This window comes from Ooceraea biroi, chromosome 2 (assembly GCF_003672135.1).
Source record: "Ooceraea biroi isolate clonal line C1 chromosome 2, Obir_v5.4, whole genome shotgun sequence".
Classification (NCBI taxonomy): Eukaryota; Metazoa; Arthropoda; class Insecta; order Hymenoptera; family Formicidae; genus Ooceraea; species Ooceraea biroi.
This window is the reverse complement of record NC_039507.1, coordinates 5,725,648-5,748,185: the sequence shown is the minus strand read 5'-3', so window position 1 is coordinate 5,748,185 and position 22,538 is coordinate 5,725,648. Positions and strand designations below refer to the sequence as shown.

General features: G+C 38.6%; 3 protein-coding genes across 4 annotated transcripts; all 3 read right to left on the bottom strand.

Moving 5' to 3' along the window:
• Positions 1-3,998: 3,998 nt before the first annotated feature.
• LOC105284809 (IQ and ubiquitin-like domain-containing protein) lies at positions 3,999-9,632 on the bottom strand. The gene is made up of 3 exons (XM_011348600.3): positions 6,970-9,632; positions 5,910-6,601; positions 3,999-5,615 (listed from the first exon to the last, which is right to left on the bottom strand). Exons 1-3 carry the CDS (start codon positions 7,317-7,319, stop codon positions 5,047-5,049), a joined length of 1,611 nt encoding a protein of 536 aa, XP_011346902.1. The 5' UTR covers positions 7,320-9,632; the 3' UTR covers positions 3,999-5,046.
• A 3,135-nt stretch (positions 9,633-12,767) lies between these two features.
• LOC105284808 (IQ and ubiquitin-like domain-containing protein) lies at positions 12,768-17,844 on the bottom strand. Its single transcript, XM_011348599.3, is given in 9 exon segments — positions 12,768-12,995; positions 13,512-13,585; positions 13,588-13,652; positions 13,808-14,186; positions 14,342-14,530; positions 14,721-15,265; positions 16,571-16,792; positions 17,285-17,514; positions 17,839-17,844. Coding segments are annotated over 9 exon segments (1,938 nt in total).
• LOC105284807 (N-alpha-acetyltransferase 35, NatC auxiliary subunit) lies at positions 17,738-22,486 on the bottom strand. Of its 2 annotated transcripts, none has more exons than XM_011348598.3 (10): positions 22,338-22,486; positions 22,071-22,132; positions 20,889-21,424; positions 20,579-20,771; positions 20,182-20,363; positions 19,778-20,110; positions 19,142-19,534; positions 18,701-18,874; positions 18,448-18,564; positions 17,738-18,361 (listed from the first exon to the last, which is right to left on the bottom strand). In XM_011348598.3, exons 1-10 carry the CDS (start codon positions 22,394-22,396, stop codon positions 18,221-18,223), a joined length of 2,190 nt encoding a protein of 729 aa, XP_011346900.1. In that variant the 5' UTR covers positions 22,397-22,486; the 3' UTR covers positions 17,738-18,220. The 2 variants fall into 2 exon arrangements, with proteins under 2 accessions (XP_011346900.1, XP_011346899.1); XM_011348597.2 differs by lacking the exon at positions 22,338-22,486 and adding an exon at positions 22,218-22,331.
• Between the last annotated feature and the right edge of the window lie 52 nt (positions 22,487-22,538).

Below are 22,538 nucleotides of genomic sequence, written 5' to 3'. Positions count from 1 at the left end.
TACTTATATACTCAGAAATCGTATATTCATAACATTTATAATTATATATTTATACACTCAGGAATCATCGTATATTCGTAACATTTATAATTATAATATTTATTTTATCTCTACCCTTGTAATTTTATTCAGTTTACTGATCAATCAATGATGGGGTACCGTTGGCTCAACATTGAAACGAGCTGAATACCGCTGTTATGTGGGTGCATCGGCCGTTATAACGACTCATCAGAATTGTGTGCAAACCTTACAATAACACTCTGCTTTCCGAGCGTTTTGCAGGTCTAAAACTCATTAACTACGCACAGCAAATACATACCGACGTAATATATGCGAACGTGAACCGCAACGAATAACATTTCGCGAAATAATAATTGTCATCGGGTAATCAAGAATTGTGCGAGGAATAACACAGATCAAAGGAAACTTTAGAGAAAAGAAGAAAAATTGCAAAAGTAATTAAAATATATAATTTCCGTTAAATTTCCGTTGCTCATCGCAACTCCATCTTAACGTTCAACGTATGCTATTCTGTTTGGATAGCAAGTATGAAAGTGGTTAGGAAGCACTCTCTCCTTGTGGTAGAACTATCGTATTAACCCAGTTTTGTCAAAAGTTTGACTCTGTCACCCTTAATGTTGATTAATACTCCACTCGTGCAATTTACTTCTTCTATGTTACCGCGCTTTTTTGAGCGTGTCACCGTCTGTAAAAATCTCTGCACTCGCGTTCCTTACGTTCCATCTATCTGAACACTTAATATTTCTTGGAAATATCAACGTGATGAATTTCAAAGATCAGCCCGTTTATCTTGTTGCTCCGCCGTGCAGAAAATTCCGAGTCATGATGGTAACAGCAAAGTGGAAAACGCGAGTTGGAATAACGCATCAATCTTTCTCAACACCGTGGAACACTAGGGAACATCGAGTTTGTTTCGTCAGGGGATCGCCAGCTGGTTAAACTAAAAGCCAATTTCACGAAGCGAGTTGCTTTATTCAACAACAATGTCGTCAAGGTAGACCAGGATAAATTGCACGGAGGATTGCGCTTTATCGCAGCCGTCTAAAAATTATACATCGGATTACACGATTTAACGATAACGATATTCAGACTTTATTACGGCTCGCTGATTTTCCGCAGTGGCCATCGGTTCCCATCGGTTCCCCGGGCCTTGAGAGTTCTCATAATTTCAAATAATAGGAAAGTTCGACAACGATGAAGGGAAACTTCTCGCAATTCAATTTGCTCCTATCGATTCTCGAGTCTTGGATGCTCGTGCGGAAACGTCGTTCAAACTCGAGAGACTACGCTCCAACTGTCGACCGAGATATTTGTTTATTCGAACGTTTCATCAGGAATCTGTGATAGTTTCGAACAATTTTGTCATTCGCTCTTTCATGGAGAAAGATGCTAATCCTTCGATTTGTCTCCTGCAAACTGGAATAAGTAATGAAACCATTTCTACGAAGAGACAGTTGCATTCTAGTAACATTTTTCGTACAAATAAAAGAAATCTTGGAAGATTACATCAGAAGACATCTATGAAGTTCTCAAATAATAATCAAACGTAAATATTACTTTTTTTATTATGTCAAATTCTTTTTTAAATTATAATACAAGAAATGTACTTATAATGACAACCATATACTCGCTATTTCATACATACATTTTGAAACAGAAACTATTAACAACCATCATAGGAAAGCGAATTGTAACGTATCGGATTGCCATTAGGGCAATAATAATTAGAAATTAACGCCAGCTGTTTCCGATCGATAACAAGGCGCTGCCAACGCAGGAGAAGCGCTGCACATTTGCATTTAAAGCAGGTTGCTCTCGTAGACAGTGATATATCCCTGTCTATATCGTAGCTGAGATCGACTTTATTTATAGTCGTGAGAAGCGCATAGACGTTTTCGCACGTGCCTCCGGAGGGAGAGGACGAGGAGCGCAAGATCTTTTCTAATTTAAACTCTGGAACCTTATTTCGATGCAAAACCGCGACTATCACTTCGACTTGTAAAAGCTGGCGTACCATACAGCACGACCACCGAAAGTGTACTCGTTCTCGGAGGTAACGGCGAGCTTAACGATTCGGTGTATAACTGAGCGCGAGCTACTCAACTTAACAGTGGCGAGAATTACGGTCTTTTTGTTACGTATAAAAATTCTTATACTTCGTCCGCTGAAATTGCAATCTTCCTTCGCGTTTAATCTACAGCTTGCGCGTAGCTGAAAAGAAACTTCCAAACTCTATGCTTTCGTTAACAATACATGGAAATTATTTTCTACAGCAAATTAAACGGAATTGAGGTGTCGCGCAGACTTTTTCTTCAGTGTTGAAGATTCTTAGAGCATAAGAATCCAATAAATTAATTTTCATAAATAATAAAGATTATAATTAGGAAGGATAATTACAGTTTATCCACGTATACTCCCATGATTATTAATTTCTTTTAATAATTATTCAATTAATTAATTTCTTTCTTAATTATTCATATATTGATATACTTGAATATACAATTTGAATGCAGTCTTCTTTGTATGTCCGACAGGAAGTGTTCCTTTGCTATTTAAATGACGCTACATTGAAATCGATTACAAACGTTCATTCAGTACTTACGAAGGACTTACCAGCCATCCGGCCATGCAGGATATCCTTTCATTATTTAATCACTACAAATCCATTAGAGAGTACGTGGAAGATTGTCTATTGGCCAACTATCGGTTGGCCGCAACCGAGCTATCAAATGGATCTGCATGATGTATCGCTCACGATGCACGGCTACTTATTAGTGGCGTTCTTGGTTTAATGCGATTATCTGTTGATTTGCGGTTAACTGCCTCGATCGCTCATTGAAAGACTACGCCTCGCTCGTATTACTGATGAACCATGCGTACGCATCTGCGTATCGCCAAAGGGATCATCATCCATATGCGATATGATCGATTCACTTGTATTGGTTCTCTTGTACTCTACATTGTACTCGCTTTGTCAGCAAAATGCATGATTGTAACAATAGTTAAACTTCACATAAAATAAATTTTGAATAAAATATGGAGTACTGCTGATTTGTTTAATGACGCTTTAATTCTCGATACTACTATTGGTCAAATAATCCGTAGATAAGGTATGCGTCGATACAAATTAATTCAGTTAGTTCAAACTAAACGAAATTCAAATTGGCAGGTATCCAGATTTGTTTATCAATAACACTGGAAAGAGAGAATTTTGTACGTTCTCCGATCTTCGAGCTTTCACGTACATGGCGCACGAGAGCTTTAATATCCGTGTTGAATTTCTTCCAGGCAATCATAAAGAAAGTTTGTTTTAAACGTTACTCCAGGGAGACATTCCCCGCCGCTGCACCTGGAACGCGCGGTTATCGGAGGCGAAGAAATAAAAATTATCATCATCATATGTGTGTGGATACCGTCGCAAAATAGCCTGTCACAAGAGCACTTTGTCTTTGCATTATTATTTCTTTTACTACACCGCGGCTGGGGCCACTTTTATCGTCGTCCTTTCCGTAATATTTTGCTTCCTGGGACACGATTTCTTCATCGCAGTTATTTTTCCACACAGACGCGTGTCATATTCTCAGTTTATCGGCATTTCGTCGTCGAACAAACGGTTTCGAGATCGTTTTAGTGATATTGCCTTGTAAACTCAAGCATAACTTCCTTAGAAGATACTCTTTGAACTCAAGAGAAATACACATAAGTGTCTATACGGAAATTCGGGGATAGATGACCACGCGGGAGAGATAATCAATTATTCTAATTTCGATATTGGTCACATAGCTGTATTATCACCCACTCTGTAAGTTCAATTTAGGTTTAACATTTTGCGGAAAAACATCATAATTATGAAACTATTTCCATTTTATTAAACTTTACTGCCTACTGAAACTGTTTTCGTATATTATTACGCTTATCTCGGAATTATTTTCTACATAAAGAGCTAATTGGACGCAAGTAAGATAAAAGATAAAATGTGGTTTTCATACATTATTGTACATATGTATAATTCTACAAACACAATAGATACAATAAACGAAGGATATTTATACCATCTGCAACGTAATCGCTGCATGTCTATCGCTGTTGCAATACTATGTTACATCTTTAACATTAAGGGGATACTGGAGTCATTTGTATTACCATAAAATTTGTGATCGTTAATCTTTTTATTGATTGTATAAGCAATACAAACTAAGCAATTTGATTGGCCTGTGGTCAATCGGGACATTGTCAGGACTCTCCCTCGCCAGGATCCCTTTAATATATAATATTGCCATCACGCTGACGTCTGTTGAAATCGATGTTTGCGGTAACGTTTCGAAGAAAAACAATATCAACGTGTGAAAGACAGGAGAAATAGGAAACGCGTTACAATACTGCAGTCGTCGTGCTCATGTACGGCATTTAAATGTCCGAGCCGAGCTCGTGCCTCTTTCGCGCTTTTCTCTTCCTTGGAAACTTGGTTCATAAACTGCGACGCGATTAACTGATGCTACCAAAACGTGACCGGGACGTCCTGTCGGGAAGAGAACGCGGGAAAACGCGAGAAACAACGGCGACATCCCGGCTATAATGCGAGCTCAACGTATTTCCCCGACGTCCAACTTCCGCCAGGACGAACGGCCGACGTCCGGAGGTGGGCGCATTTCTCCGCAACTTGGTAATTGGCTTAGAACGGCACCTTCAACTCGCGAATTTCTCTCGTGGTGCAGTCTCGTGGTAACACATGTACCATATTCGCACCGCGAACAATTGTGGTCCCAAACCGTTCGTTCGGCGAACAAAGATTCCAGGATGAGAATCATAAGCGAAGCGAAAACTCCTTAATACAATATTTTGTGGAAATTATATTTTTCCGTTAGAAGAAAGGACGTTTATAGAAAAATCTTTATGTTAAGATACAATTTTAGCTTCGTTAAAGAATATCTTACAGCTATTCTGTAGAATGCATTAACAGTAGAGTAAAGACGTCAATACCAACACACACACACACACACACACACACACACACAAACACACATGTTAATCCTCCATCGAGAACGGTGTCACGATGTTCCTCCGTGCTCCGGAAGTCGACTCAAAATGTACTTTCGCCTGGAGATTCTTCATGCAAAACTTCTGCAAGAGTCTCGAGTCGTAGAAGCTTTCGATTTCGGTGATCCCATGATGAACTGTCGCTTCGGTTCTCGTCAATAGTAGGGAATTCCAGGGCGCCCATTCGAGCTCACGCCGGAAACGAGTCAGCCGCAGCTCGTCAAGATCATCGCACTCGGAGATACCGGATTTGCCGTGCCAGATCTCGTTCACCAGACGGCAGATGACCTTGACTCCAATTACGAAAGCCAGACTACCGTAGCAGCCCATCTTGGCCTCGAAACGCCTAACTTCCCGCAGCATCCTTTCGTAAGACTCATACACGACCCGAGGACCTCTTCGAATTCGCATGGACATACAGCAGGCACAAGAGGGTGACCGTAGACGCCGTTCGCGAGGAAACTTTTCCAAGGGTAAGAGCTTGCCGCAGGTTCTGCATAATCGTGTGATGCTGGTGTCCGGCCAGCCAAACTGGCGCACGTTCTTCTCCAGATCGCCTATGTAAAAAAGAGAGTAAGGATATTTTATTATTTTTTCAAGTTTATTAGTTTAGTTTTGTATAAGCACGATGATATAATCCGTAAATAAATATATTATAAATGTAAAAATTATAAAAATATTTTATTTTTATTTTATTATTTTTATAACATCTTAAATAGATTTAGCAACAAGAACGAGTAATTGTGAGAATTTCGAGAAGAAAGACAGATTTAGAAACATAAGACTATTTCGTATAATTAGATTTTGTAAATTGGCATATTGGCATAAACGAAATGCAGAGAACGGAGGACCTTGCAGGACGTCGCGTGCCAGTTTGAGAAAGCTCAGCTTTAGTCGATTCCGGAGCCAATTGAGCTTGACCGTATCCACGCGACACGTCAAGAGATCCAGTTCTTGATCGACCAGATAAACGAGCTCGTGTGACTGACTGCACGTGTGCATGCCGGCGATGCGCTTCAGGTCGCGCAGTAGATCGATCCGTTCCGGAACGGATAAATCCTCGTTGGCCAGCGATGCATACACGTTCCTGTGCTGACGGGCACGTTGAACGCGCAAGGTATCGACCAGGATCGGCCGACCTTGATCGTCCTGCCAGACGATCGGTCTGGACAACTCATCCAGAAGCCGGTGTCTCTTTCGTTCCCCGCACTTAAGCCGGATGGCGGTCTTCGTGGAGTCGATGGCGCGTAGCAATTCAACCTCCTTCGACAGGATCAGTCCGCAGGCGGCAACCTTCGACGATCTGAGGAGCGTGCGACCCGCTCGTTCGGTCTCGAGGATTCGCCATCGGTCGAGGAGATTGTACAGTGACTCGAAGTCCGAACTCGTACGCGGCGGACAGCGGTTCAGTATCACGAAATCCGTGCCAGTGGAGAATGCCTGGGAATATCCCGCCTGCTCGATCACGTTCGTCTCGTCACGTCGGGAGACGCTGACCACTTGGAGAGCTTTTGCCCTGGCCGCCGCTCTGGCTCGATGTGCTCTGCAAACCGGATTCAATTCGGTAATTGCTTCGAATTTATCGATCGCGCGGTCCGCATTCTGATGCAGAAGGCATGCCTTTGCGCTTGTTAATATTTGTCGTATGCCAATCGAGAGATTTGAGCTTTACAAGCGCAAATAAATTGATTGATGAGATCACGAATGCACATAATGAGATTAATTAACTCTATTTAATATTCTCATGTAGACTTTGCATCAGCAGAAGTTTAATTTGCAGATAATCGTAAAGAATTGTAAAGAATCAGAGGCAGGAAGTTTAAAAAATGTTGTTTTACAATCTTTCTTTTTAGTGTTGAATTGCACATTTTCCAATGTGTCTCACGGAAGGTCCAAGAAGATCCACGTTACCTGTAACACCTCTGTATTTTAATAATGCTGTCGAGAATCCTGCTATTATCTTGACGACATAACGGCTCGACTTCTTTGGCCGGCACCACGAAGGAAGAAACTGCCGGTGCGATAATTCTGTCGCGAGCATCGGGCAAAAATTGCACTTGCACCGCCTGGTCGTGAACGACATTGGTGACCGCGTCCACGACCGTAACAGTTTGCGTGATCCTACTTCTTGTCGTCCTGCCGCCTCCATATGTCTGCGTGCAGGCATTGTGATAGATTAGGCCGGTAACGGTGTTCCTCCATCCACCGAGGAACGGCTTCGTGCTCGGACAGTGGTCCTGCAACCCCATAACGGTCGCCATGGTGCATCGGCGGCTGCCCCATGGGATCTAACCGCCTGCGCTTACAAGGAAAAGGTTTCAGCCGGTGCCGGGAAACGAGAGGATAATATTCGTATGATAATAGATAGATCGCGCGCAATGAAATGGAAAAATCTCGCGCTGTTGTGCACGAGAGACCGCGCATTGAAAAACGTGGTCCTAGAACCAATAGCTTTCCGGCACAATCGGTCGTATATTCGATATTTCTTTATTACTAGATATTTTTTACAAAAAACTGTTGTAAGGAAAATATTACGGCAGCCCATTTAAGTTTAAATAATCTGTATATTTAAGCAGCCTGTTATTTCAAAGTTGGCACGTTACTACCATGGCAGAAGAAAGAAGCTAATTTTCCGATTTGTTTGCAAAAAAGCTTGGCGCCAAGTCTCGCCTGCGATAACCAATTCAATTGCATTGTCCACGGAGGAACGCGCTCGCTCGCGATGTGAAAATTGCGTCAGCTTTTTCGCGATAGTCTATTTTCTTCCTCTTCTGAAGTGTAACCGCTCGCGATCCTTTATCTTCAGCATTGCCACCGTGATGCGGTAGTGGTCCATCCCATGGGGCTTAAGCGCCTACATCCATAGACGAGAAAAAACTCGCCAAGTCTAGGTCGAGGAAGCGGAAGGATAACTGCGACCTGCCGCCAGGATAACGGTAATACCAGGCAGTAAAGGAAATAACTATTCTCTTGGTTTAAAGGATCCGACAGCAAGCTGTGGTGAAAACTGTGCCGGCTAACGCTTTGCACTTTCGCGCGAGCTCTGTGGCGTCGCGTCGCAGAGGATATATCGGTGTGCATTCGCCACGGGAAACCGAGATAGACACAATTGATCGGTGATTCTGGTGATGCTGTATTCAACAGTTCCGCTTCGATTATCTTAATCTCGTGAGAAATATTTATGAGAATTATGGTATGAAACATGCGAATCTCAAACGATCGAGATATCTAAACAGTCTGTTCTTTGTGAAATATTTATCTGGATTTGTACAGGATTCTGAATGCGACTAGAGTACCGTTTATATCGATATCACATCGAACGGAATTTGAACTACTACACGACAATAGTGCAATTCACATCGTACGCATCTTCTGATTTCATGTTTTAGATGTTTTATACCATGTTATAATATATGAACGATAGAAATATGTGTACATTTTTCTTTACAGGTTTGTACAAGCAAGACAACATAACGTACATTTCATGATTAAGATCGCTATTGAAGCTATCGGAATCTTGTTAGTTTTGGTATCGTGTGTAGCGATCTTCCAATCCATTGGTTGCGCTGATCCATTATTCCAAAAAACATGAATTTATAGATTCTCCGTTTCACAGAGCGTTCCCAGATACTTGAATTTATAGAGCTCTTATTTTTCTTTCCATTTTTCTTTCTTAGTTTTCCTCTTACATCGTGATATCTTGGATCTCTGACCGTCTGCTCTCGATACCCGAGTTAACGAATATCTCCTACAAAGTCTTGCGAATAAGTTTAACTCCTCGAATACTTGTACTACTTCGAGTACTCATTTAACATAAAGGAAAAATTAATTGTACGTCTTTTACGATATTTAACAAGTTGCCGCCTTTTTGCATTCTCGCAGGTGTCTGTCTATCGCTCCTTGATTCTTTAGAATGTTTGACGCGGCGCGAAAAAGAACAGCGCGAAGGTCTCCGAGTGCACGAGCACGTCTTATTTGGATCCCTTTTCCGCTCTCGTCGCGGCAAAACAAGAAAATACTTTCAGAAACCTCGAGACGAGGCAGCCAGGTAGTCAAGAAGGGAAAAGAGGGCTCACGCCGAGTGGAGTAACTTTCGTCAAACAATGCTCTCGGTAAATAGCAAGCGCGGCGACAGTTTCGCGGACAATAATTATGAAAGATGTTAATTCCGGCCGAGAAAACGAAAGAGAGCGAGAGAGAGTCGCAAATGGAATAGAGAGGGTGGCAGAGGGTGGTTGACGCTCGCGCGAAACAACACTGACAAAGGCCCGCGCAGCTGAGAGAGAAAGAGACCACCCCCAGGAATGCTTTTCCAGCGATGTGTCGCGACACGGGGCACACTTTTCTATGTATTGTAAATTACACGCGAGATGGTAAAACGAAAAGACGAGGAAAGGCGAGGAGATGTTGCTAAGAGACGGCACGCCGCGAAACTTTTCACGAGATCGCCGCCCGAGGAACGCATTATATTTATGCAATAGGTAGAAGGATATCGGGAGGGTTGGAGGAGAATTTTAACTTAGGTATAAACGGGCGCGAAAGTTTGTCGTTGCGACAGCTTCCTCTCTCTCTCTCTCTCTCTCTCTCTCTCTCTCTTTCTCTCTCTCTCTCTCTCTCTCTCTTTCTCTCTCTTTCTCGTTTTCGTTCTACAGCAGAAGTTACGGAGCGTATGCTTCCTCGAAGGACGTAATTCGCCGGTAAACTCCGCGACAAATATGGATAAGACGGGTGAGATTAATGATCGCGATAAATGAAGGAGTTAAATCATTGTCGGCCGAGTGATATAAATTACTCAAGGATATCTTCTCGAAAACATTCGTTTAGAATTCACTTGGAGTCTTCGTAACTTCATTTGCTCCGAATCAAGACGAAGTTTTGCACCACGGCTTGTCTAGGCTTTCATCGTGAGCGATGAAATGTTATCTTTTTCCTGAAAACGAAAGACACTGAGAGCGTGAGATTGTAAGTAGCTTAATCAACCAGCTAACTATCTGATGATGAATTATCTCCTATTTAGCTTTCTTTTTCAAAAAAAAGGTGTAAACTACTTTGATTTATTTTTATTTATTTTGATCCACATCGGATTGTTACACTGATTTATTTTGATTCATACCGGATTGTTACATTTAACTTACATTTAACTGGTAAAATCGCTAATGAAATATCTTGGCGCCATGGAAATTTAATTTAAAGGCTAATAAATCTATCGGACACACTACAAAAGAGAACATCGGTCTATAAACGGATAATTCTTTCATTCATAGAGTGTTTTATGCAATTTCTGGATGTACAACGCTTAAAGGGCAGCGAGAGAAACGGCTCGGTGAGGTACGAGGGATTTTGATGGAAAGCTGAGTTTTATGAAGTACCGTGCCTTCCAGTGCGCCCACATTGGTAATCGATGGAATGGAAAATGGTTTCATATTTGCTGGCTAATGCTTCTTTAACAATCTGGTCAGCCGTTCCTTTGCGTCGTTTTGCAAAACGTCGAAGCTGTTTTACAGAAGAAGAAAAAAGGAAGAAAAAAGTATAACGAAATCGGAAATCGTTTTATACGCAATGCGTAATAACGTATCGGAGTAATGGCGCAACTTTGCTATCGCAACGGCAAAGTAAACGAATAAACGAAGGAATCTATCGATTGCACACTGTCCATAAATGATCTAACAGCAACAAGCAAGTTTTCATTGAACAAGTGACGTAACAGCGTAGAAGAAGGTCGCGAAAGTGGGAAGTAATGCAAAAACAGCAAATGCAAAGAAAAAGAGAGCGTGTTTTGCGTTTTTGCAAGAGCGAGTCCTTAATTGGATGCTCGAGAGGTACGGGAACGTCAGCCGTCAATAATGATTGAAAACCCGAGTATTACGTAGGCATCGTTACATCCGTCGCATTTAATTGCTTCATCGTGCAATTACTTGGTGCACATAAATATTGATGCGTCATATTTTTGCCGGTATTCCCGCAGAGCATTCATTATTGCGGAGAACGTCTGTCCGATCCGCCGGTAGAATTGATATCAAAATCTCTCGTGATAAATGTGATGGCCATGCGGAATTCGCGGTATGCAGAAAGGAAATTTATCGGGACTTACCGAGAGCAACTCGAAGCACTGTCTGTCGTCGCACAACAGTTCTAATATCACATCTTCATGTACGTCTGGACGCCTAGCAACAAGAAATATTTTTTAAAACTTTAGACTTTTAATATGATTTCCGCGATTCATTGAAATGACGCTTATCGCGATCATATGCCAGAGAGGTGCTTTTATCGGAACGATTGCATCTCATGCAAGATTGAACGATTTTCTCGGATTAAACGGAATTGACGTGCGAAGTGGTGCGCGTCGTCGATCAAATTTTGACACTAGCGAGCCAAAGGGACGAGCAGATCTCGTCGAAGGGAAGCTTTTAATGCGATCTAGGTACCTACTTCCATACGTGAGCCTCGCAGTGCGGCACCTGAAAGCTCGGAGCCTTAAATCCAACGTTGCCAGTGGCAACGTGCTTGGTCGATCGGTCAAAAGCCCCTTTCTTGTCCATTATTTTTCGATTTTGTGTTCCCCGGCTCAAAAGCCTCCAGGACGGATATGAATTCAGACTGGTGTGCTGAGCATTATGCGCCGCGGGGGAGAGAATTTTCGACGGTATTCATACATCTCCGCTTTCAGCGTTTTCTGCCACCGTGCGTATATAGCACACCGAAGTCGAACATGCACCTTAAAACCTCAAGTGTATCATATTCGATGCCCTCTCGACATGTGAACTTGGTTTCTTTTTACATTTTCTTTTATTCTTTATAAGAAGATTCATCAGCGTAATATTATTTCTGATATTTTTCAACGTAATACTTTTCTGTTGGCTGAGCTTTCGGACAACAATAAATATGGTACGATAGTAATAAACGAACTTGAAATAAAATTTTTTTTATTTTTATATTCCATAGTGCTGTTTTTCCTTCTTGCGTCTGTGAGTAAAAAAAGAAAATTTTGAATGAAATCCAGATTAAATAAAGTACCGTTGAACTGGATTCTCAAAAAGAGTGGATTTAAGCAAGGTTCTTTTTCAGGATGCAGAAAGCTCCTGTTCTTTTTAATTTTCGTCGGAACGAACTGCGTCGGACATAAATCACTTCGGATTATCCGTTCCACTCGCAATCAATTAAGGATGGCGTGGCCGATATTTGCAATGCAAGTATAAAGCCAGATTGTGTTACGACGATAAAGCGATGCGATAGCGAATGGCGCCGACGCTGAAATAGCCAACAATTTATATCCCGTTACGCAATAGCGTCTATCGCAAAAACCACCACTATCATCATCGACGTTCTTTACGTAAAGGCTTTCATTCACTATCACTGGCTACATCCGAGCAATATCGTCCGAGCCCCGGAGCAACATTGCATATACGATGGACGGAAAATTCTTTCTGTTATTTCTCCAGAGACTCTTGAAGAATACAATCGCCGATTGAGAAAAACTCATACACATTCAAATATGTACCTTCTAATAATAAAAAATATATTATGCGCGCTTATAGCTTCAGGGTGTACATGTTGTAAAGTCGGCACATAGTCAAGCGTAGTATTGCAAAACTTAATTTATTTTATTAATATCCCTTTCCATTAATATCTGAGAAAAAAATAGACAGTTATTTTTAATAAAACGTCAAGTATTTAAAATAATGATTATTTTACTTAACATTGCGTTTTATTCAGCATTCATCTAAAAGTATCGTCTTTTCATAATAAGAAATCAGTTTGTTATTGTTTAATACCTGTTGTCGATAACGAGATTCCAGAGGCTCTCCAATTTCCTTCATAATTAAAATCCATGATCTGATTTGAAGGCATAATGCACTTGAAATTAGTTCGGGTAAAGTGGTCGGCGCAATATTGGAATTACTCCTGCATTTCATTTGCAAGACGCAGTCGACGTTTTCCTGTTTACGCATTTATCTACATAAATCTATGTACATAATTTTTACATATATTCAGATATAACAGAATAATATATAAAATATTATCGCGAATACGTAGCATGGAATTGTTAACTTTTTTTCATTAATTCTATCTAAAGTCACAAAAATGTTGAGCTTTAATCAGCTTTTGAATTGACTGCAATATCGCTCATAAAAATGAATTAACTCTTTTTACGGATTTTTCATTTTGTTTAGTGGACTTTGTGATTGTTCTCTTAACGATTTTATATCTAGACAAATCGTGTATTTTATCCAGTAATATTAACGCGGACGGAATACAGTAAAATCCGATTGCAAAATGTAAAAGAATAAAACTTTTATACAATGAAAGTTTATTAAATCCCCGATCAATGGCTATACCAATATATATGTATATAGATTTTAATAGGTATCATTCAATGCATCAAAGTTAAATTGGCTGAAAAACTTGTTGCAGAATGGTTTAATCAGCATATATATTCATGAAACATAATGTACTAAAATCTCTTTACATAACTCGTATTTTCTAGATGGATCATAATTTTCCACAGTTAACGGCGATCTGTACTGTTCGTTGAAGCTTGAAGCGTAGAAAAGCGACAAGATGCTCGGAAATCTTTCTCGATGACAATCAATTGTCTGTAAGTATTCAAAAAAATAAGATTGATATTAGCAATATAAAATCTTAATTCTTAGGCATTATTTATGATTCGTTATTTACACGAGTTGTTTAAATAGCTTAGAAATTTTGTGTTGATTGGCTAGATGCAAAGGTACATAAAGACATTGCTTACTTGAAATAATTCTTTGCAGTCTGATGCGCCAAATGGATCTGGTTTATTAAATACTTCGAATATACAGTAGCAGGATCATCGATACGATAATGCACGTCGGCTTCGTCTTCCGTTAGAAGAATACAATTCCATGGTGACCACTCAACATCCTTCTGATACCGGGCCAACCTGAAAAGAAAGAGATCCATGTTCTTGCTGACCGCCGATCGGCCGTGCCAAATGTGGTTGACCAGATGATAAATATCGTGCTCCTGCATTATGAACGGCAAAGCAGAAGTGCTGTTTCGACGATTTTCATCGGCTTGCACACAGTTTAGTATAAACATGTAAGGATCGTAGTCCACGTGCGCGATATTACGTTGACGTAGAGAACTGCAACCTTAAAACAATAGCTATTTAATCGATTAAAATAGAAGTACGTAAGAAAGTACGAATTATTTAAAAAACTTTCACAACTTTCCGCACAATTAAAACATGCATTGCTTATAAAGCGAATTAATGTGGGAAAAGTATGATGTTCCTCTGATTGCTTACTGATGCAAACTGATGTCTTCTTCATTCTAGTGTGTGATAAAAATCTGTGGTAAGGAAGTAGCTTCAAACAACTGCGGCAGAATTTAGTTCTCGTCTCTAAAGACTCTCGCAACTCGTCATTCTTGAAATTTTCGTCGACACATTCGCAGCCGCAGATGCCGTACATGCTCACAAAGTTCAAGTAAGTATCTACGTTTAGATATAACGTAAATTAACATTTACAATTCTTTATAATTCTCATATTAACAACTTAATAAATATTACAATAGCCATGAAAAAATTCCTAAACTATCTTTAAATTTTAATTGTTTTAAATTATTATCAGCTATTAACAACATTCTTTCAGAACATTAACAGAGAATTATCTCTCATGCCCTACGCATTATTCTTTCGTTGAGACTGTCGAGCGATAAACCCTTGATCTTCCGATTCAGCAACGTGATCTCTTGATCCAATAAGAATAACAAATCAAAAGCCTCTAAGCAATTGTGCTCTTTGAGCAATTTTTTTAACGTCATCAGTAATTTTATCCGTTCTTCTAAGGTAACATCGCGACTGCTAAGTGCATCGTATAATTCTTTGAACTCTCGAGCCTTTTGAATTCTCATAGTTATCATTTCTACAGGTATCCTCTTGTAACTGTTCCATCGTATCGGCTCGCAATTCACCGTCAAGAATCGAAGAGTTCTCCGTTTCCTGTACGCACTCTTGATTGCCTGTTTATGTCTGTCAACGTGATTAAACATCTCCACTGTCTTCTCTAGGATCCTGTAATTCTCGGCACGCTGCCCGGCCTTGAACAGCCGTAACTTTATGTCTTTCAAACGATCGGCCCTCCATTTCTCGATCAGGCTATAAAGCATATCGAAGTCTGCCCTCGATCGCGGATAAGTTTGGCGAAGGATGTTCCGTTTATGTCGCATTCTGTAAGAAGGGACCGGCGTGTACTATATACGCGATTTTATGGCAGCGCCTATATAAGATATGGGCTGAAACTGCTCGAACATCTTTGAAAGTATTGTATGCAGAATGTATTGTGCGGGAAAAGATCCGCTATGTAGAAGAAGATTACTTTGATCATGTCTCTGAAATCGCAAAGAACTTTTCTTACAACATACTTTCCTGTCTCCACCATTTTTTAAAATGTGTAAGTCACAAGAATGTCGCAGATTTATATCTTTCCAAGTCTTTTGTGAACGATAGATAGTCTCTTAGACAAAATATCGCGACACTATGTTACAAACCATTGAAAATTTAGAATTCTTCACGATTTTGCTTTAAAGATACATAAAAATAAATTTTTATCCTTTATATGTAAATCAAGTAGAATTTTATTTTTTAAGGGATCCCATAAAGCAGGGATACGCAACTAGATTTTGTGGCGGGCCAAATGTAAAATTTGTGGTTACACCGCGGGTTGCAGCTAAATTTAGAACTTATATTTTTTGCCATCTATGTAGTACTAAATAAAATTTTTTATATTAATAAATAAAATATTTAATCTATTATATATATATTTTAAGAGAAGTATATATTTTATATATAAGAGAGAAAATTTTAATTGTTATTCGGCGATAATAATTCACTTTATTTTTCATTTTTTCTGCGGGTAAAGCTTGGACATCGTGAGCCTGATTGGAAAGCCTCGCGGACCGGCCCGCGGGTCGCCAGTTGCATGCGTATGCCATAAAGCAAAGAAGAAAGAACAAACTTTTTTAAGCAATTAACTCAACATTCATTTTTATATAAAAATTTAATTTATTTTCAAATGCTTTTACAAATAAGTCTTATAAATGTGATATCCTAAATAACACAGAAGCTTGCAGCAATCTTGCAATAATATTACAGCAACATTTATTCTGTGTTATATAGAATATCACATTTAAGACTTATTTGTAAAAGCATTTAAAAATAAATTAAATTTTTATATAAAAATGAATGTTGAGTTAATTGCTTAAAAAAGTTTGTTTTAAGCAAACTTGCTTGAAGATGACTTAAGTCAATTTGTATAAATTCTAAAACCTACATAGAGAAACTTATGAAACATAATATTTAATATTTAATAATTATAAAATTATTGTAATTATAAAATTATTTCTATCATTAACGTTATTTTTATAAATAAAATACGCGTACAGAACAGAAATCTAAAACAATTTATCATATTTATACATTTAAGTAGATCGTATTTTTTTTATTGAATTATGTAAAAATATATAGTTGAATTACTTGTACGCAATAGCTTTTTCTTCTTCGTATCGTCTACAATTCTCGGATAGATCACGATAAGTTTGCGCACATTTCCTGACATATTTCATCAATCTATATGCTCGATAATTTCTTTGAATTACGCATGCATGCCTACCAAGTCGCAGCTGCATTTCAATGTAACTCTCATAAGGCTTCACAGTCATGTACTTATCCGCTTCATTAGGTATGTAACAATCGTCTCTAAATTAACAAAGCAAAACTTGTAATTTACAAAAATTACAAGTCATGCTTGTAAAATTACAATTTATGCTTGTTGTATCTATGTTACATTTTTAATAAATATTCTCAAATGTATTCTCAGGAAAATTAATAATTTTCTTTGTCATCTGAATATTATAAATGTAATTTCACTGATAAAATTTCTTTTAATCCCTTGTGAAATTATTGCTAAAATATTAATTAATAATACAACTGAATAAATATTTAAAACATTTTAATTCAAATAAAATTTATAATGTATCTGTTATAAGGATATATTATAACATAACATAAATAAAAATGCAATTCTATTAAAGACAGCTTTTCGTTACATTTAATTATTGGAACTTTGAACATTTCGTATTACTAAATAGTCGCTATAATTGTAAAAAATATTTTTTTATTATTATTTATTGTAATGCAAATATGATATTATTCACTCTTACAAAATTACAACCAAATACAATTAAATACCGCCACATTTGTGTGACACGATGACGTAACGATTGTGTTGCTTCGTCCGTCGTTTGCACAGTTTGCACCATTCTGCTTCGTGTGTCTTTCCATGGTATTCGTTTCGGTGGAGGTCCAGTCTGCGTAGCTGCATTTAAATATTCTGTTTCGGTAATCTTGTGTCGCCATCCACCTAGATAAGGTTTGCGAACTGTTTGTTTTTCTATTTGGACCATCTTCAAAAACGCTTTCTAGATCACATCATTCTCAAATCGATAGCAAATTTCTCGAAACGATTACGTTCTCGATATCTCGATTTATTTTAGATCAATTTTAGTATTAAGATTCTAATTGTGTAATATTTGTCACATATTATTTATCGATTCTTTCAGACGATATTTTAATCTACAATTATAAGATTAAAAAAATTAGGATTAAAAATCAGTCAGATTTAAGAAGATTGGAAGCGAACTATAGTATACGAGAAAAACATATATTTGAGACTCTTTTATCATTTCCTATATTACTTAACGTATTTACAGTTCACATCAACTTGTCATTCTTAAAGCTAATACAATCATTTTCGTAATACTCTAGACTTGCTAGACTTCTGTCTTAAGGATGCAATTTCTTCTAACGTATGTACAAACGTTGTTACTTTCCAACGCATAAGATTATACTTAAAACAGCACCAGATATATTTTTCAACTCTTTCAAGAAATTTTCATTTCGTTGAGACATACACGTTTTAAACCTGAAAGAGTCAAGATTTACAATTGTGCTTGAAGATATGTGGTGAAAGGAAATACATAGAACAAGGAGATCACTGAAAAGCGCCTGGGATGAAAATATAAAAATTCAGTCGCGAAGACAGGTACATCTTTTTCCGTACAAGTAAAACTAAAATAAATAACGTGTCCTTTATATTATGAAAAATGATTGATACAGATATACAGTTTAAGTTATTTTGATCAGAGGGAAATGTCGATGGCAAGAGAAATCAAAAACCGGCGGATTCTTCGAGTCTTTCTTGTGTCCGTCAGCCAGCAACTTTAGCACCACGAAGTTCGTCTTCGCTACTTTCAGCAAAGTGTTGATCTGAGAAATAAAAGGGAAAATTCAACAGTAAAAACTGACGCAGTAAAGCAGTGCCAATTACAAGATTATATTTTTTATGAACTCACCTCGTTCTCCATCAAATTGTTTGATGGATAAAGCAATAACGCGCGCTCCAACATATTTCTTGCTTGATGGAAATGTCGGCAGCCAGCGACGTATTGCATCTCGCTGGTAACTTTTTCCTAGAAGAACGAAACCAATTTGTTTTTCTTTCATTCAGCTAGAAACGACGATAAGGCCAATACTCGTGCAATTCGTGCAGCTATTCATCGTATTTCAACGTAAGCTGGCGCAAAGCTGATTAAAAATTAAGCTTACATTCCTCTTGTGCATCTGGGCGTTCGTCATATCTAGAAATTCTTGATAGTGGACGGGCGGTGGAGTCAACAAAGAGGAGAACGGCAATAATCTGTGCTCGTATCTCACTCGCTCGGAGTCGAACTGCATCTCTGGCAGCGGTATCTTTCCGTCCATGCGAAAACCGACTAAGGCCTAAACAGTTGGCAAAATGTTACATGATGTACTGAATTATATATATTGAATCATACATATATTCATCATATTTTTCTAATGTTTTTTAATAATATGAATTATAACATATTATTAACCCTTTTAGTGCTAAATATTCAAGTGACTGGTATACTTTCTGTGCTGAATTATTTTTTTTCTTTTCTTAACAAATAGGACGAATATATGTTACAACTCAAAATTTTCGAGATCCAACATATAACAACTAATCGTATATTATTAGACATTTACTTTGTAATATCCGCCACATATATTCTGTAACGCCTGATATATCAGAATTTCCAAGTTGTACGGCCGCGGCGTCGATTTCTTTTTCTTATTTTTAGAACTCTTCTTGCCGCCCCTGCCCTTGTGCGTATCGTTGTGCACGTCCTGCTCCATTAAGAACGTATCGGCCCGCGTGATCGCGGATACAAGCCAACCGTACAGGAACTCGTACAGATACCAAAAGATGTAGTGATATTCGTGCACGGAATATAACTCAAGCTCGAAGCCACTTAACAGATACATAACCATCACGCGTAATGTGTGATACAGAATCCAGGTACCAAAGCAGGCCAAGTGAGACCTTGGTGGTTCACTTTTTATAGATAGAGTGTGTAAGTACCCATCAACCCTCTCTGCCTGAAACACATATCGCAATTTTTCATCATCAAAGACATTATTCAGAACAGAATCATTAGTTTGAGATTCACACTTTTTCGAAGCTAATAAAATAAAATAAAATAAAATAAAATTAAATTAAATTAAATTAAATTAATAAAATTAAATATTAAATTATAAATAAAATTAATAAAAATGCAAATGTGCGACATATCGGGAGAGAGATAACGCATAAAGATATTCTGTGAAGAACACAACTCTTACTTCATCTTGCAGCGCTGCAAAATCCTCCAACAAGTGGGCCAACTTGTCCCTTTGCCTCGCCCTATTGTGACCACTGAGCTGTAACAGGCTCCCGAACAAGCTGACGCAATGCGACAGAAAGCTTTCAACGTACTCCTTGGCCTGATAATTCTGAAGTAACATGCTCTTTGGCATCAGCGAAGGTGGCGCGACAAAATTTCGTGCCGCGTCTCGCAGCACGTCCGCGAAATTATGCACGCCGAACACGCGATTAGTGGTAGGCAAGTAAACGATTTGCAGCATGGACCTAGATAATATGCACGGACTCTGACGCGAGAATTCTAAGAAAAAGTCCTAAAAGGAAATTCGTTTACTTCCATAAACAGATAATGTGTATATGAACAAAGAAAATTCTCGCTAATTACCAAGGCCGAGTGGAAGCCAGTGTGATTCGTGATCTTGATGACCATCTTGAACCTGTTTATCAGTTCGGCCAGGTATTCCAAAGCGTCTATCCTTGGTTTAATTTTTGTATACCGAGGAAATGTCGGCGGCAACAATCTCTGATTTACCATCGGATCAAATCCCATAATATTCGGATGATTGGCTGTAATTAAAAATTATCACGCGTCTCTAATAGAAATAATATTGGTATTCGTGTAAGAAAGCAAAATATAAATAACCTTTACTTCATTCATCTTTCATAAATTAATGATTAGTTCAAATTTATCAAAACCAAATTTATGAAAACAATAAAGTTAAAAAGATTAGAAAATAAAAGAACTTGAAGATACAGTTATTTCCTGCATGCTCTATACTTACAGACTTCATTAGCTTTCTCCCCGCGAGTCACCGTCGCAATCGTAATCTGAAGCATATCGGAACAATTAGACAGCAATCTCTGGCAATCAGACAAATTTTGCTGCAGCTGTTGCTTGCGACCCATCAAGGTCAGCACTTGATAGAATACTTTAGTAAATCGGATTCTTGTGTAGAGGGCTATTCCATCATTGTACTGCAAGTGAATAGTAATAATATCTTATGAAATGTGAAACACATTTAGAAAATAAACATATTCTTAAAATCCAAGAAATCTAAACAAAATATCACGAATTACTGAGCGAGAATTCACCTCTTTCTCAGACTCCACGTCGACGAGCTTTATTCTACTCTTTCGATGCAGCTCCTCTTCAACTTCCCGCAGCATCGATATCATCTTCTGTTCCGTGATATCTTGCTGCAATCTGTACCCATATGTAACGCTCTGAAAATCTTCCTCCTCGAATACCAAAGCTTTGTTAATGCAGTCTTTGATTATGTCAATTATCTTGTACACCGCATAACAGAAGACCTTCAACGGCTTATCCAATATTTGCGTGGGCTGGTGCAGATACAAGTTCGTGAAGACGGTTTGCGCAAGACTGTGACCTTCCAGCCAGGATACTATGCATGCGTACGTAGAATCGATTATCCCAATAATTTCGGCAGACGTAAATTTGTCCAATTTGATCGCGCCTGAATCCACCGCCTGAGTGAAGGTGCATGGTTTGTTGTTCCCTCGATTGCACAGCATGCCAGCGTCCATTTTTGGATCCATCATCTCAATGGCGGACATGGCCTCAAATAATCCAAATAGCTCATCGTGCAACAGTTCTCCCAGCTCCAACTCTAGATACAAAGTGCGGAGGAGTATATTACTAGAGACAGGCAAACAAAGACGTTTTACAAGTATAAATATAAATTATTTAACTTTAATGTTATTATAGCTTATATAATAATATATTATATAAATATATTATGTATTAAGATCTAGACTAAAAATAAAGATAAAACATAATAGAAGATAAAATTAAAGATATTTTTTCTGACAAAATAACATATTCAAACATAGATTATTCATATATTTATTTATTATAAAATCTTTATATGCATGTTACAACACTAAACTAAATTGAAAGAGAAGCAGGATAGAGACTAATTTAATATAAATATCGAATCATAATTCAAGCATTGTTTCATAAATTATCAACTATAAGCTAACACGTTAGAATTAATAAAAACAATTAAAATCTGTATGAAATCTAAGCAGATAAAATCAGAGTATTTTTTCCAGTTTTGTATGGTAAATGTATATTATATTTTAAACTTTAATTTTAAATGGGAAAAATATAAAGAAATCCAGGTAAGAACAGACAAAGCTAATAATTTACAACACAAGGTTATTGCAAAATTTGCAGAAGGAAGAAGAAAGACACGGCTCGGGACACAGAATTAAAAAATGTTCATCGAAATAAAATAACACCGGGTCGGGTACCTGTGATCGCCTCGAAAAATTCTTGCGTGATGTCCACCCAATTGTGCGTGACCTGGTCGAATCTACAAAGCAGAGAAACAGCAGGGCAAATTAAAAACTACCGCCCTACGGACCGTGAACGAACGATGCGATTAGGTTAAACCGCACCGAGCGTTGCGATGACGGCGGTGGCCGCGGCAGCGTCGCGACGCACCATCGCGTTCGCTGTTCACGGTCGATCCACGAATGATGCTTGCCATCACGGGTTAAATCCGTGCCGAAACTTACGCCGAATCCTTATCCTCATTCATGTCAATCGAATTCTGATCGTCCACCATCGTCGCCATTATTGTGGATAATTATTCTGTCACTTTCCTTGGCGCAGGAGCGCCACTCCCGCTGCACCGAAACTCCCTGGAAAGTGCTGCGATACCGCACGCACGTCTCTAATCGCGTGAAGTTTGAACGCGCTTGCCGCGTCGCCGACCA